Source organism: Camarhynchus parvulus, chromosome 23 (genome assembly GCF_901933205.1).
Source record: "Camarhynchus parvulus chromosome 23, STF_HiC, whole genome shotgun sequence".
NCBI classification, from domain to species: Eukaryota; Metazoa; Chordata; class Aves; order Passeriformes; family Thraupidae; genus Camarhynchus; species Camarhynchus parvulus.
This window is the reverse complement of record NC_044593.1, coordinates 4115227-4132369: the sequence shown is the minus strand read 5'-3', so window position 1 is coordinate 4132369 and position 17143 is coordinate 4115227. Positions and strand designations below refer to the sequence as shown.

The following is a 17143-nucleotide window of genomic DNA, read 5'->3' as shown; positions in this document are numbered from 1 at the left end:
GCGGGGCGGCCGCACGGCCCGGAGTGACGGCCCCTCTGCCGTAAAGGTGACTGACTGCCGGGCTAAGGGACATGAAATATGATAATGGACACCGGCCGTAGCCGGGTTTTAAACTCTGATTGCCGTTACTCTAATCTCCCGTTAGCAGCACGGCGCCGATAGCAGAACGTTCGTGTCTCTAGGATAGCCCTGAGGAGGCTGTTGCCCAGACACGGGAACGGGGAGGATGGTAAATAGCTTTTACCAAGAATTTGCAATGTGTCTGGTGACGTGAGATGCTGGGCTCATGGATTGGAGCAGATCTCTCTCTGTCCTTTTCTCAATTCATGAAATACATATTTTGTCCCCACTTCACATTCATGAGGGGAGTGACAGGCTTTGGTGGGAGCCTGGCATCCAGCCACGGTCATTCCGCTGTAGGAAGGGAAGGGAAGGGAAGGGAAGGGAAGGGAAGGGAAGGGGGAAGGAAGGGGGAAGGAAGGGAAGGGAAGGGAAGGGAAGGGAAGGGAAGGGAGGGGTAAACAAAGTCAAGACAATTCAAGGGAGGGGTAAGTGAGATATGGCAAGGAAGCATTTGGCAAGACATGGAAGAAGGCATAGGCATGGCTTGACAAGTCAATGAAGTTCTAGGCAAGGCAAAATTCTTCTGTACTACACTTGTGCTTCCCCAATTTAGGTGGTGTTGGGGGTCTTCTTCGATGAAGGCTCAGGGTGTTCCTCACATCTGAACTTCTCAACTTTGGAGCATTTTCCATTATGCTGTTCCTTGGTCTTGCTGGATGTAACCAGTTTAAATTCTCCATTTTGTGGCTAATTGGCTTTACATTTGCCAATTTCTCATTAGTACATCCTGCTGCTTCCCAATATAGTTATACTTGTCTGTTTTTGAGATTATTCACTTGGTGAGTTTCTATTTACTTAAGCATTGAGCAACTAGTTAACCATAATGCTAGATAGAAAATTCTGATTGAGGTTATACTGGTATAACTCAAGCTATATAAGCATCTTGTAACTTTGTCCCAGGTTACAGAGGTATCATCTTCTCAGAATCTCTGCTGGTCAGAGTGACTCTGACATACGTACAAACCTCTTTTTCCCAGCCTGGCAGTCAAAGAAGGAGTCAGAACTCTTCTATTCTTGTTCTCAAGGTTGTTTATTATTTCTTATCTATAACATTCTATCTCCGACCTGCCGAGGTCTGTCTGGCAGATCGGGTTGAGGCACACTGGTGTTATATTTTTATACTAAAAACTACCTGTACACTATTTATAATAACTTCCCAATACCTATCACCTATATTAGACAGTGAGCTTCTACTCTAAACCAATCTAAAAGTGCCACCATCACAGCTGAAGATGGAGGCTAGGAAGAAGAAAGAAGAAGGACAGGGTATGCCCAAATTCGTCCATCCTGGGACCCCAAGCCCCCGTTCTAAAAACCTCAAAAATCTATTTTTCACCCTGTTACAAACTAACTATTATTCTACTTAAATTCTTTTGACTTGTAATTCTTCACATAAAGGTTGGTAATTTTTTTTCCATGGGTCAAAACCAAAGTCACAGGTGTGTCTTGGGCTCTGTGCCGAGGTCTCTGAGCCCCCCCGGGCAGAGGCTCGAGTCCTCCAGGGCAGCCAGAGGAATTTCCTGGGTTCCAACGTCAGCTGTCACCATCTCCTTTCCAGGCATTGCCTGCTTGCCCAGCCCCGCTTTTCCCGCCGTGGGCTCCGTTCGAGCGCCGTTACCGGACGGTCGCGCCCTTGCGGGGCCTTTGGGCGGGCACGCAGCGCCCCCTGCTGGAGCTCTGAGGGGAGGAGCGGCCGCGAGGTGGCGCTGTGCGTTCGCAGGAGAGGGCACTGTCCGTGGGGCGATGGCTTTTGGTTTAAGTTTTTATCTTTTTCTATTTTTCAGGTCCTGAACTGCATCAGTGCTACTATGGGACATGAAATAACACGACGCGGACACGCAGTTCTTTACAAGGGTAAAAGAGAATATTTAATTTTTGACTCCAGCATTTATAGATTTTCAAAAGTGACAGTGGATTGGAGGGTGACAGTGCTGCCTCTCCAATGACACTAGACAAACCAACAGTTTATCAAATTTTTCTTCTTCTATAAAAGAATGTAAAACAATAAGTTATTTACATAAAGTGTGTGAAAATTTTCGTTATAAGAATGTAAACATCAGAAGGCTTAGAAAAACTTAAAAAAATCAAGACCACACATCAGTGTATAACACTGGACTCCATATAGAGTGTTAGTAAGCTCAGTTGGCTTTTCAGTGGTGCTGGGTTGAGGTTTGAGAGTGCTAAATAGGAGCTGTAGCCACCTAAAATGGTTTTGGGTGATGTTGGGAGGGTTTGAAGGTGGACTGGGGGATCTGGGATGGTCTGGCTGTGAGGGGACTCGGTGGGTGCAGTGAGGGGTTTGATGGTTCTGAGGGATGCTCCCCTCGCCAGTTCCTATAGAGCACCCCTAGGGGAGGGGAAAACTTCAGCATTTGGGGGCACCTCTGGGAGTCACCCCAAGTGGCTCATGGTTATCACCCTCCTTCCCCTTGCATTTCCCACCCTTTCTCCCTCATGTTTCCTGCTCTTTCCCCCTCATGCTTGCCACCATTTACCCCCTTACTCTTAGGCCTTTAAATAGTGTCAAAGGAGAGTTTTAATGACTTAATCCTTAAAAGAAGAGAAAAGGAGGTTTTCTCAATTTGAAGCCCTTTGTTCCAGACCCCCCTTCTTTTTCTGTGGTCACTGGGAGGGACTGAGGGCACTGGGAAAAAGCAGACTCAGATTTTAAGAAAGTTTTTATTTAATTCCAGAATTCCTTCAGTTTTTGGGTTTCACGTCCAATTTTGCAGGCTCCACCCAAATTCCCCAATTTAGAGGAGACGCCCCTCATTAGCAGCCCCCATTAATGAGGCTGGGGGGGAGGGCAAGGGGGAGCTGGACCCCCTCCGTGCTCCTCCCCCCACCAAACCAATGTGGTTCAGACTCATTTCACAGAAATTTGGGGGCAATTTCATTGAAATCAGGAAAAGTTAACATGGGGAAATCCCCCAATATGGGGGTGTCGCCCCATCTGATACGGGGAGACCCCGCCCCTCTGACGTCACACGGCGGTGTGGGGGGGGCGATGGGACCCCCGGCGGCTCCTCAGGAGGAGGCGGAGCTGTGGGAGAAGGAAGGTTCAGGGAGGTCCCCAAAACACGGTTCTACCCCAGAATTTGGGGATGTCACCCAAAGATCCTGGGATGGGACTCCACGGTTTGGGGAGGGGGGGTTTGTGAAAATGAGGGGGTAAAGCAGCAGAACTTTTGGGCATAGCAGCAGGGTTTTGAGGCCAAACAGTGGGATTTTGGGGTTCCAGGAGCAATTCTGGGCATTTCCCCCCACCAGCAGGAAGTTTTAGGGTGCAGTGGGGTGCTGGGTGTGAGGATGATCTGGGGTCAGATCTGGGGTGATGGTGGGGTGCAGGGGATGGTGCTGGTGTGAGGGTGATCTGGGGGTCTCACCTGTTCTCCGGGGGCCCCCGGGGGCAGCAGGCTCTGGGGCAGGTCGTGCTCCAGGTTGCGGGCGCTGGGGTCGGCGCCCCAGGCCAGGAGCAGCCTCACAAGGGGCTCCTGGCTGGGGGTCCCGGGCAGTGCTGCTGCCATGTGCAGGGGGGTGTTCCCGTGGGCCTGAGGGGATGTGAGGGGGGCTCAGGTACCCACGAATCACCCTCCGGCCCCCTAGAGGTACCTCAGAGACCCTTGAGACCTCCAGCCTCCCCAGACTCTCCCCAGACACCCCAATGCCTCCAGTGCCCTTTTGATCCCTCTGAGCCTCCCAGAGCCCCTTCACACCCTGCAAGCCACTAGAGGAACCCCAGAGAGCTCCACAGACCCCTCCAATCAGCCCCAAGAGCCCCACAAAGCCCTAGAGGGAACCCAGACCCCCCCACAGAGCTCCTCAGAGCTCCCCCAGCCCCCCAAGTCCCTCAAACCTTCATGTTGACGAGGCGGGGGGCCATGCCAGGCTGGCGCAGCAGCAGGTGGGCCAGGGCAAGGTTGCCTCCCCGCACGGCCAGGTGCAGCGCTGTCAGGCTGCTTTTGGTGTCCTGGGGGCAAGACAGGGATCAGGGGGGGCCCCACAGGAGGTCCCACCCCCCTACAACCTCTTCAACCTCCCCAAGAAATCCCAGTGCCTGGGAGCACAGGTTTATCAAGCCCATGGGGACCCTGAAGGGAGGCACAGGGGTCTTTGGGGGCACACAGGTGTTGTGGGGGTCTCACACCCCTCCCCAACCCTCCCAAGGTACCCCAATGGACCCCAAAGGCCAGGAGCTCAGGTCTGCCCAGCACACAGACCTTGAGGTGGGACACAGTCATCTTTGAGGAGCACAGAGGTCTGTGCAGGGAACCCGGGGGATCTGAGGGACACCTGGAGAGTTGTGGGGTACCTGGGGGTCTTTGGGGGTCTGTACCTGGCTGCTGCTGTCTGCCCCCATCTGCAGGAGCAGCTCCACACAGCGGAATCGGTCCTGGGGAGTGGGGGAACCCCCTCCAGAGCCCCCCACGGGGCTGTGCCCTCCCTGCAGTGAGGCATTGTGAGCCAGGACAGCGCAGTGCAGAGGGGTCTGGCCTGGGGAGGAAGCAAGAGGGGTCAGGAAGGGCCTTTCCCCCAGTCACGGCCCCCCTGGAATTGGGAGCCCCCCTAGGGACCCCCTCAAAGTACAGACACACCCCCTGGGACCCTCCCACATCACCCAGCACGCCCAGACTGGAGATCCCCCATCCCCCCAAAACAGTGATGCATCCCACCAAGAGCTACCAAAAAATGGGGATCCCCAGCACTCCCTTCAAACCAGGGACCCACAAGCCCCTTCTGTATTGAGTACACCTCAAGTGGGACTCTCCCAAGACACCCTGAAATAGGGGACTTGTGACATACCCCAAATCAGGGACCCTTGAGTCCCCCTCCCACTGGGGACCCACCAACTGAACTCTCCTTGGTCCCACCCAAACGAGGACTCCCCAAGAATCACCCTCACCCCAAAACCAGGGGCCCACCCCAAGCCCCTCCACCACCCTTGCCCCCCCTCAAATTTGCTGACCCTCAAAATTTCTGGCCTCCACGTTGACAGGAACCCCCTGAGGACATCATGGCCTGGGAAGGCAAGGGGAAAGATTTGGGGTCTCCCTGGATACCAGGAACCCCACTAGGCCGGTTCCCTGGTCTCCCAGGACAACTATGTCCCTTCTGGACCCACTTTGGGGTCCCCTTTGGGAGGGTTTTGTGGTCCCCATGGGGGTTGAGGTCTCACCTGGAGGATTTCAGGGTGCCCATAGGCTGCAGCCAGGTGCAGCGCCGTGCGGCCCCCGTGGTCAGCGGCATCAGGATTGGCCCCCAGGACAAGCAGGTCCCGCACAATCTCCGGGGCTGCAGCTGCTGCTGCCACCAGCAGGGGAGTCTGGGGACATCAGATGGGGGGGTCGGGGAGCTTGAGTCCTTGAGTGACTCCTGGGGGGAGTTGGATGTCTCGGGGGTAAAGGGGGTCTGGGGGCTCTCGCAGGGAATAAAGGAATGTCAGTGAGATCTGGGGGAGTCAGGAGTGGTTGGGGGGCATCAAGCACCCCCAAATCCTCAAATTATCACCCTGGTATTCTGCTACTGCTCTGCCCCCTCTTTATCATTCCTTTATCATCCCCTCATTAATCATTTGTTATTGATTGTCCCTTCATTGCCCTTTATTGGACTCTAATTACACCATCACTAATCACCCCTAGTTATTACCCCCTAGTATTAATTGCCCCTTTATTCTCTAGCACTCCCTCTATTATTAGAGTGCAACAGAACCCTGTGATTAATTATCCCAGAATTAACTACCCTACTCTCATCACCCCCTGATCCGTTATTGCCTTTTTACCTCCATCACCCTCTTATTGCCCCAATAAGACCCAGACCCACTTATTACCCCTTCTTTACTTATTACCCCTTCTTTACCCCAAATGTCCTCAACTTTCCCCCCGCCCCCGACTTGTCTAGGTGCTCCTGCACCTTGATCACCCCCAGATGCCCCCTCAGGCCCCCCAGGTGTGTCCCCCCTCACCTTGCCCAGGTGCTCCCGCACCTCAAGTCCCCCCAGGTCCCGCAGAGCCTCGGCCACAGCCCGGGCGAGCGCCCGCTGCCCCCCGGCACAGAGCACGTGCAGCAGCCTGGGGATGGAGCAGGGTTAGTGGGGACCCCCTTGCCCCTTTACCCACCCCCCACATTCCACCCAGAACACAGACCCCACAAAAGGCCTTGTCACCCCATAGCTCCTCCCAGTGCCTCACAACTGCCCCGGGGGCTTCCCAGCACTGCCTTGTCCCACTGCTTCCCCCATTGCCTCCCCGCTGATCTCCACATCACATTGATTCTCCTGTTTACCCCACACTGTTCTCACCCACAGACCCCACTTCATCCCATTGCCCCCCACTGAACACCACATTGACCCCACTCACCCCATTGCCCTCCCGTGGGCCCCACTGACTGCCCTTCACACCAGTGACCCCCTAAATTGCCCCCCCCATTGACACCCCCCATTTTTTCCAATTTAGCCCATTGACCCATCATGGACCCCTTATAACCCCTGTACCCCCTTATAACCCCTGTACCCCCTTACAACCCCCGTACCCCACTCCTCGCCCTCCCATGGCCCCCCCTGCTCACGTGTCCCCCTCCTCGTCCTGCCGCAGCAGCTCCCGGGGGTCTTGGCCCCCCAGTGCAGCGCGGGCAGCTGCCAGGTTCTGGGGTTCAGGATACGGGTCTTGGATCTCCCTTCCCAGCAGGGAGGCCCCAAATTCTCCCCACGGCACTGTGGGATGGGGCCAGGCAGGGCCAGAGATGGCAGCAGCCTTGGGGAGGGGCAGCAGTCAAGGGGGAGGGGGGCTTGGTCCCAGTTACCCCTGCCCCAATGATCATCCCCCATTTTCCACCCCTTGCCTCCCCAGCGGCCATCCCATTGCCTCCATCTACATCATCTCCCCCACTGTCCCCAATTGCTTCTTTCATTCCCTCCCATTGTCTCCCTTAACCATCCCATTACCCCCATGTAACTCTGCATTGCCCCACCATTCCCCTCCCAGTTGTCTGCCCCCCTTCTCCCCCTCATTTCTCTCCCTTTGCCTCCCATTCTCCCCCCATTTTCCCCCATTGACCCCTATTTGCCACACTGCCCCCCCTTTAACCTCCCAGTTCACGCCCCATTTCTCCACTGTCCCCTCCAACCAGCTCACCTGAAACTCCCTCGGACCGGAGACCCTTCCCCCATGGGCCCCCCCCGGGCTGCCATGGGACACGTGTGGGACCGCACAGAGGCCGGGGGTCACCGCGGGGACAACGGGCCAGGGAGCGCCTGAGGGGACACCAGGTGATGGGGGGGACATGGGTAGGGACTTGGGGAGGGAGTGGGAAGTTTGGGGGAAGGGACATGAAGAGGAATTGAGGGACAGAGAGAGGACTGGGAGAGACGTAGGGATGAGAGGGGTGGAGGGCATGGAGAATATTTACAGCGCACAGGGGGTGTGGGGGGGATCTGGAAGGAACTGAGGCGTTGGAGGTCACTCACCATCCGAGGGGCGCGGGGAGGGCAGAGCCAAAACCTGGGGGGAGAACGAGGGGGTCAGGGAGGAGAGTGGGGGTGTCCCCGGGGGAGGTATCACCTGGGATGGGGGGGTCACCCACCGGGGATCTCGCCCCTTCCCTGCTCTTCTGCTGCCGTAGCTCCTTCAGCAGCTGCTTCACCGTCTGGGGCGGAGCGGCGCGGGGGGGACCTGGGGGTGTGCAAGGGAGGGTTCGGGGGTCCCCGGGATGCCGGGAAACCCTGAAAACTCCTAAACCCCCGCCAAACACCCAGGCGTCCCCCAGATCCCCGTGTGTCATCCAGACCTCTGAACTCCTGAGACCCCTCAAACCGCCGTTTGTCATAACCGGGCCCCCCGGGACCCCCAAACCCCTGGGCACTCCCCCAGCGAGGCAGGAATCCCCCTGTCGTGACGTCACGGGGATTCCCATGCGTCACCGCCCGCCCCCGCCGTCCCCGCCCTCCTGCCCGGGGAACCCCCTCCTCCCCCGCGGGGAGAATCCAGCGGGGAGGCCCCGGAAATCCCCCCCGCTCTTTCAAGGCCAGTGTCCCTCCTCCTGCCCCCAGGTCTCCTAAAGGGTCAGCAGACCCCTCTTCGCTCTCTTAAAGGGCCAGTGTCCCCTAAAAGCGAGGCTTAAAGGGCCAGTGTCTCCTACAAGCAGCTCTTAAAGGGCCAGTATCTCCCAAAAGCAGCTCTTAAAGGGCCAGTGTCCCCTAAAAGAGCGTCTTAAAAGGCCAGCGCGCTCTCCCAGGTGTTTTAAAGGGCCAGCACCCTGTCCCAGAACTTTTAAAAGGCCAGCGTCTCCTCAAAGCGGGTCTTAAAGGGCCCGCGACAGCCCCCGCCCCCAACCCCCTCCAACCCACTTATCCCCCCTTACCTCTCTGGGGCCGCATCCCCGCGGGATCCGGGGGCAAATGAGGCCGGGGCGGGCGCGGGGACCGTTTTGGGGGGACTTGGGCGAGGAAACCCCGCCCCGGAGGGAAACGCCCCCAAAACGCCAACGCTGTCACTGTTGCGGCGGGTGACAAGGCGGGGGGGCGGAGCTTCTGGAGGGCCCAGGGGACCCAGAGGATGGGTGAAGGTGGCGGGGTCACCCGGGGGCCGGGGTCCTCTGAGGGGGTGTTGGGATGGGTCACAGGTCCTGGGTTGTTCCCTTTTGGCGTCATCAGCAGCGATTTGGGCCGACAATCCAGGGTCCCTCTCAGCCCCCATCATTTTGCGTGGGTCTTTGCACCATTTGGGGGACTCTCTTCCCCATTCAGGTGGGGGCTCTGTCTCCCCAATCCCGGAAGATCACGAGACCCACGAAGACCATGAAGACTGTGGAGACACCAGGGCTGGTGCCTTTACTGGGGGAGGGACCAGGCTGTCCCCCCACCCACAATTTTCAGGATGTCAATGCTCCCCTCCATACCCCCGACTTGGGGGGTGTGGGGAGTGTCTTACCCATTTGGGGGGATCTCTGCCCCATTTGAGGGAGGTTTCTGACCCACTTGGGGGTGGCATTTAGGATGGGGGGGGCTCAGCCCAATTTTGATGGGAGTCTCTGAAGCATGGGGAAGGAAACCATGAGACCCACTGAGACCATGAAGACCCCTGAGACCACCAAGGCTGGTGGATCTATTTTGGGGGATGTCATGCAGCAGGGGGGTTCCCTCCAGGATCCTGACTGGGGGATTGGGTGTCACAAGTGTACTTTCTACTACATAGGCTGCTGAAGCTTCACTGGTCCTGAAGCCTTACTCAGACAGGCACCTCCTGTATATATACCCCATTATATATCCCCCAGCCTCAGTGGCTGCACATTTGCTGCCCCAGCCCATCCCTTCCTGCAGCCTATCTTAATCCTTGGCTCCCTTGTACCCTTGGGTCCCTTGTACCTCCTGAGTACAACCTAGATGCTGCAGCTCCCAGGTAATCCCATCTCCTTTCCTCTGACACTGACCCTGAGCCCAGCAGATGGATACAGAACAGGCAGGAAAGAAGAAAAAAAAATAGAGAGAGGAAGCCTTATAAAGTACACATGGAAACTTGAAAATGCAAAGAGGAGCAAGGTCAGGAGAGAACTAAAAGCAGGTACAGAAAGCTACAGTACCGGTGTATATGTATAAATAAAATTTTACAGACAATGGATTAAGAGAGGAAAATAGACAGCAAGCTGTATAAAAGTATACAGAAAATACAAATTTTTAAAGCTGAGGAACTAAGAGAGGAATGAACTAAAAACTATCAACAGTGAACTAAGATAAAGACAGAAACTGTGAAAAAAACCCTTACACTTTCTGATATAGGCCAGGGCACCTTCAGAAATTTTGCTTGTGAAAGTGAAAATATGAATGTGCACCCACTGATTTGCATGTGTATCTTAGCAATAAAGAGTGAGTCTATACCATACCTACTGATTTGCATGTGTATCTTAGCAATAAAGAGTGAATCTATAAGGCAGCACAGAAAATACACTCATTTGGAGAGTATGTGCTTCAGTCTTCATATGGTGATCTCTGGTCTGCCTTCAAACACCGTACTGCTGAATTTGGTGAGCCTAAAGACAACATTGAGTAGTAGAGTTCCCCAAATTTCTCATTGTTGCAGTTTATAATTTGTGGTCCCCCTTCACTACTAAAAGAAAACTATGGCAGTGAGTTCATGTTAGCCTGAAAACGTGTAGGACACATCACTGATGTTTGTGCCCCTACTTATCTAGCTGTCCATTGTGGGTCAGACAGATAACAGTAGAAAATAAAAATCAATTGTACACATAAAGTGCACATTATTGATGTATAGAAATGAAAAGACCTCGATCTTCAGAGACTATTTCCATGATTGGAGGATTACTGTGACGTTTGACCCTAAGCTAAGAAAAATCAATATAGTCATAAAAATGTAGAGAATGTTTTGCAGTGAATAAAAAGCCAGTGAGGTACCTTCTAGACCTGGAAGAAAAATTAATAGCCTATCCATACATCACTAAATTACTAAATTCTGAATGTTGTTATAAACAGTTTATGTGAATAGTCAGAGTTGCAAGCTGTCTGAACTAAGGTAAAAAGCAGCATCAACACTATAAAATTATTATTGGCACTTGAATTTATTTTCCCTCATGAGTTGTCAAGTTGTCATTTAACTGTAGTACCATTTTAAAAGAGATAATACATCCTGAAGCCCTGTGCATTGTTATATGTTTTTCTTTTAATATTTAGGTTTTACAGAGCAAGTAAATCTCCAATCATGGCAGCTCAGTCTCACCAAACACTTCAGGTTTTCAAACAAATCTTCAGCGTCTCTGCACAAGCTGGCAGGCTGTGTGTGTGTGTCTGTGGACAACTTCAGCAGAGTTAGAGGGTTTTATTAATAACAGATAAATATTTAGAGACCTACTTTAAGTACTCAATAGAAGACACGTGTTTAGAATCCTGCTTTAAGCACTTCACAGAGATGGCTGGCTGGAAGCTGCTAGCTTGCCAAAATGATTGAGTACTTTCAGGCAAGCTGTCAAGTGTGAAATTGGACATGACCTATCGACTGATCTTCAGCGCCAAAATTAAAAGATAATGATTAGCTTTTTAGAGTTCTCAGCAAGGGAAGTTTATTCATCCTTTATAGGACATTTGAATCAGAATTACATTTTTGCAGAGTGCTGATGAGGATCACCTAAAAGAACATTATAGTGCTAGATATGCTTCTGAACTCATATTGGTCCTAGCAGTGGACTTGCAATTAATACCAGGCATGCCTAATGAGGCTGTGCCCTTGGCCACTGCACTAATGCTGGTTCCAGAAAACATTTTTGTACACAAAATAGACATATTTATTTCTTTTTTCCCCTTTTGTAAAATAAGGTATTTTCCCCTCCCCCCTGCCCAACATTTCTTAATGTTTAGAGTGTTTGAAAGGGTTTCCCCAGCTTACCATCAGTACCTAAAATGTTCTTTGAGACCAGACAGTTTGTGCACTCTTTCAAAACAGAAAATATTTCAGCCTATTCTCCCTATTTTTCCTGCTGAGGTAATGCAGATGGGTAGCTTAAGGTCTGGATTAAAAATGGAATTTGTGTCACCGAATCAGTTTTTATAGGCTAGATATAAGTATCACTATCAAGAAGAATGACATCTTTAGTATGTCTGACATTTAAGACAGGAATTATAATGATTTGCTCCCAAAAAGAAATACTGAATTATATGGATGGGGAAAATGGAGTAAAACCATTGTCAAGTTCAGGAGTCTTTTAAACACATCAGCATGACAAGTAATATGGTCTCAGGAGAATGAAAGAGAAGTGTAGAATCACAGAATATAAGAGAAGCTGTCTGTGAGCAGGAGGTGAGTCTGCAGTGGCCAAAAGTACATCCACTGATTTTTTTATGTCAGGAGTGTGGTGCTAAGCTGTAGCAGGAGAACAGACTGTCTGCAGGAATTTACAATGAGGGTGTTTGGGAAGATTTACCTTCTTCTGCACAGGCAAGCTGAATGTCTGCTGCTAGTGAGATATGTAAACTAAAACATAGTCTGAAATTTCTGTTTTATTCTATGTTTTATTTATTTCTGAGGCTGAGACGGTTCCTAAAACTTAAAAGGTGCTATTGAGACCAAAAAGAAGATAATCTCAAAGAACGTAAAGCTGCAGGATTTTTATTTCTAGCTTTTTAAAAATGAGAATCTTTTACTGTTCATACTGTTCATTATGCTTGGAGCAGTAGTAGATTGAACAATAGATCGATTTTCTCCTCCCTTCAGCACCAGCAAATATAAATTCCATGTGCAAAGCTCACACTCTATTTGCTACTGTAGCAAAAGGAACTGCTTATAATGTGTCAATTTACTTACACAGATGGAAGATGACAGAGGCTGTAATTTTTTATTGGACATCGCAGATGTTTAGTTTTACATATTTTTGTAAAGAAAGGTATGTTTTATTTTTAATTCATAATTTATTTTAAATTTGTTTCTCTTTTAAAAATGTTTAACTTGCCTATTCATATACTGATTTGCAAAAGTATGTTCATGTTTAGGAGGTTAACATAAATATTTCTCTATGGACATCAATATCGCAACCATAAGACTCCAGTTTCTGTTGACTTGTTAGCACTCCTGTTTTATAGGGTGAAGATTAATCCCATTTGAAGAGAAAATGCTATGCTAAAGCACTTTTATCCTAAAAATAACAAAGTAAGATACTATTCTATTGAATTGTGCTGTACATACAATGAAAAGGTGTTTAGCTACAAGTGTTTTGCTTGTCCCCACACATAAGAAAAATTGTGATTCAATTGTAGATGTATAGAATAACATAAATCTTGAAAAGGAATTTAAAATTTTGACCACAATGCAGTATCCTGTTAATGGAGAAACAAACATATGAAAGAAAGGTGAGATGTACAATTATACACATATGTTACCAGTTTATATGTATTCAGATGACAGCCATTTAGGCAGATGCTGGTAAAGAACTTTTGTGTAAATAATTTATTTTTCAAAGACTTGTGACCAAAAATAGTAATGCTTGACACTTAGGCACTCTATTCACTATTTCAAATGCAGGTATCATTGATCAGAGGAAGTGAACCAATTACAGCAATTCTATTTATTTATTGTTGACATCCATAAACAAAAAGCAAATGTCTGCACAAAATGATATGCTTAAACATGTCTTTTTAATTAATATTGACATTTCCATGAGATTATTTATTCCCTCTTGAGCTCCTTTATATAACCAATTTTCTCTGTGAAACAGTAATTGGACTGCCATAATTACAGCTGTGACATGGGGCTTGGAACATCCAAAAATGAGGACAGGCAAATATTCCTGTACCTGGATAAGTGACCTAAATATACATGTACTGCTCTCACATTTTTAGTGGATGATGTTCAAGTGGATCACATAATGCTCTTTAAATCCTGCTACAAGTCGGGCACTCTAGTTTCCACTGATCTGATGCAGACTGAGGGTGTTCAATATCTTGTAGTGATGTGCTTATCAGGATGTTAATTGATAATAATAATAATAATAATAATAATAATAATAATAATAATAATAATAATAAAATAAAGAAGGCACAGGCAGATGATGCAGTTCTCCATCTCACAGGTGAAAGAAAAGAATACCTAATTATCAATGAGTAGTTGGTCATGTTCCCATGGTTACAATGTGAGATATGATAGTTTCCTGAGTGTTGTGTTCTTCATAATATGTTAAGGAAGGAATGCAACTTTTACAATCTTTGATACTTGTTTCTCTCATACATTTTAGTGTTAATATGGCAGAATAACCATGGGAGACTGGAATTTCCTTGGAGGCATTTTAGAGGAGGTCCACATCCATTCCACTATTATTGGAAAGATTTGGCTCACGATCCTCTTCATATTTCGAATGCTTGTCCTTGGAGTGGCAACTGAGGATGTTTGGAATGATGAACAATCAGAATTTATATGCAATACTGAGCAGCCTGGTTGCAGAAATGTGTGCTATGATGAGGCCTTTCCCATCTCTCTCATAAGATACTGGGTCTTGCAAGTTATTTTTGTGTCTTCCCCTTCCTTGGTGTATATGGGTCATGCCTTATACAGACTAAGAGCCTTGGAAAAAGAAAGGCAAAAAAAGAAAGCTCAGGTAAGGGTGGAACTTGAAAGCACTGAATTAGAAATGACTGAAAATCGTAAAAGACTGGAGAGAGAGCTCCGGCAGCTGGATCAAAGGAAGCTGAACAAAGCACCCCTGAGAGGCTCTTTGCTCTGCACTTACGTGATACATATTTTCACAAGATCTGCAGTGGAAGTTGGCTTTATGATTGGGCAGTATCTTCTTTATGGTTTTCACTTAGATCCCCTTTATAAATGTCAGAGAGACCCATGTCCAAACACAGTTGACTGCTTTGTATCTAGACCAACAGAAAAGACAGTGTTTATATTATTTATGCAATCAATAGCAACTGTGTCATTGCTTTTAAATATTCTAGAAATTATCCACTTAGGATTCCGAAAAATTAAAATGGGACTCTGTGAGCAGAATAGAACCAAAAATGACTCTGAGAATTTCTACATAAACAAATCTAAGAAATACTCTGTGATACCACACTCTTCTTTGGGAATATCCAGCACCCCTCAGAAAACACTTCCTTGTGCCCTTAGCAGTTACACATTTTTGATGGAAAAGCAAACTGACACCATGCTCTACCCAGTTTTAAATTCTCCTTCTATGTTTCAGTCTGTGCCAAATAACCGTACAGAAAGCAGCAGCAATTACACCCATTGCAACCAGAAAAATAAATCTCCAAAGAAGAGGCCAGCTACAAATGCTTTGGACAATCAGACTCAAAATGCTAGCACAAACAGTAACGAAGGCTTTCTTGGTGAGCTTTGGACTGAGACACATGATTCACAAGAAGAGGCTGAAAAGAAACATTTTCTTGTTGATACTCAGAATGCAGATACTGCTGCAAATATGTACTTGAGAAGCTTTGCTGAGATGCCATCTCAAACTTCATTGCAACCTGGTACAACTTTTCCTAGTACCAGTTCTAGACGACAGGCAGTGGTTGAGGGCACAGGAGCACCAACAAATTCTCTTCCAAAGAACGGTGACAGAAGACAAAACAGTTTCAGTGCAAACAAAGCCCAAATTCCTTACAATGCTGATGGAAAAAATTCCAGCCGGCCAGACACTTCTGATTCTATGGGGGTGGTGAGCTCAGAATCTACACAAAGCAGAAACTGGAATAGTCCTAAGCTTTTCTCTCTGTCTAGGCAACAGTCACTGTCAAGTAATGCCAGCAGTAGGCGTGCCCCCACTGATCTTCAAATATAACATGAGTTAACTCATTAGCTGCACTGAACAATGCTGGGATAATTCCTGAATACAGACATAACCCAGACCTGTGTGTAAGTGCAGCTAAATAATTCAACTTTAACCAGCTCTTTACGTAGGTAGAAAAGTTCTGTAACCCTTTGAATAGTAGCTAAGTAATTTTAAACAGTCTCTTTACTTCCTTTGTAATGAAAATGTGGCATAGACCTCAGTGTATAAACCTCCACGCTCCAGCTAAAAAAGAAAAAAATACATCCTCCTAATCCACATATTAGGAGAAAGTCAGGCATAAATCACAGCTGATACTGTTTAAACTGAATAAAAGTAGAAGACAAAATTTACAGTCGAATGATATTTTTTACAAAGACCAGTAAATCAAATTAGGCTAAAGATGCTCTCAGAAGAACGTATTGGTAAACATGTCTCTGCCTAATCAGTCTGAGAATTCAAACAGACATTTGGTAACTGACCAAAAGCAGAATGTCAAACTTATTCCATTGTTCAAACTGTTGTAAATACAAAGAGAAAAAGCATTTACAAAACAGATAATTAATTCTTTGGCTCCATGGTACACTTTTTTTTCAGTGTTAACACCACTGACTTCCTCAGCAGAAAAATCAACGTGAATTTCTTATAGTATGCTATCAGATTTCAATACACCACTATTTTTTTAAAACATCATTAATTACAGACATGGTGTAAGCTTTACTTTTGACATTTTTCATAACACCAATAAGATAGCAAAATCAGAAACCAAGTTACTGAAATTTACCAATCAGACATTTTGAAATTCACAAACCAGAAGGCTTACTATGGAAAACAGAAAAAAAATCAAAGCCAAGGACAGAGAAGCAAAAAAAGCAAATATGGTAGTACCTTCCTGATTTCAGTTACAATGTCAAAAGACATAAAAAAGGTTTATCAAACAGTAAAACTACTCCTTTTCTGTTTGTCTGTCCCCCAAATTTTGATAAACTTTTAAATCAAATAAAGTTTCTACCTGTTTAGGAGGAGCATTTGTATTTATGCTTTTTATGGGGATAACAAAACATTGGGACATTCATCCACTTGCTGTTCAGGTCCATATGGTGTAAAGAAAGTTCCATGAGATATCTTGAAATAATAAAGGAGGCAAAGTTGAACAAAATACTATGGTACATTTGTAATAAGCTTTCCATATACAGAATACATTTATTTGAGTTGCACAGCACTGAAACACTGTAAATACTTGCTGAGGTGGTCACAACTGGAATGAATTAGTATTTTTGTGTGTATTTTTTACTGGCAGATTTGACATACTGTTCATGTACTGGCAAAAATAATTTGCGAGATACAGGACAATGATGTTACAGCACAATTAAATTCTTAAAGTGCACTGTCATGTTTACCAGACAGCCATGATTCACTGAAAACTGTACAATACTGGCAAAAAAGGAGCCAGAAAACCTAAAAGGCTCTTTTGCTTGCAGCAGCCACATTAATTTGGTCCTGTCCACATAATACACACTAGAACTATTAAAACTATTCGTTGTAGATTTCTCTCCAGCCAGTATCCTTTTCACTTCTATCTGTATACATAAATACAGCCCTACATAATTGTGTTTACACTGTAAAATTTAAGGTTGTGTAATACACTGGAATGTACATTACTGTATAGTGTGAATTAGGCAAGTTAATGCTGCTGCTGTGACTTTGATTCTTGCATTTCTTGATGCGTAAAATTCTGTGGGCAATAACTGCT

At 47.6% G+C, this 17143-nt stretch overlaps 2 protein-coding genes across 2 annotated transcripts; one reads left to right on the top strand and one right to left on the bottom strand.

Annotated features, from left to right (window-relative positions):
- Positions 1-1948: 1948 nt before the first annotated feature.
- GJA9 (gap junction protein alpha 9) lies at positions 1949-15685 on the top strand. The gene is made up of 3 exons (XM_030964457.1): positions 1949-1977; positions 12430-12504; positions 13849-15685. Exon 3 carries the CDS (start codon positions 13870-13872, stop codon positions 15400-15402), a length of 1533 nt encoding a protein of 510 aa, XP_030820317.1. The 5' UTR covers positions 1949-1977; positions 12430-12504; positions 13849-13869; the 3' UTR covers positions 15403-15685.
- Positions 3086-8494, bottom strand: LOC115912765 (NF-kappa-B inhibitor delta-like). The gene is given in 11 exon segments (XM_030964459.1): positions 3086-3166; positions 3510-3674; positions 3980-4093; positions 4460-4617; positions 5090-5126; positions 5128-5142; positions 5300-5446; positions 6086-6191; positions 6688-6872; positions 7254-7372; positions 8479-8494. Coding segments are annotated over 11 exon segments (1122 nt in total). The 3' UTR covers positions 3086-3106.
- Positions 15686-17143: the final 1458 nt, after the last annotated feature.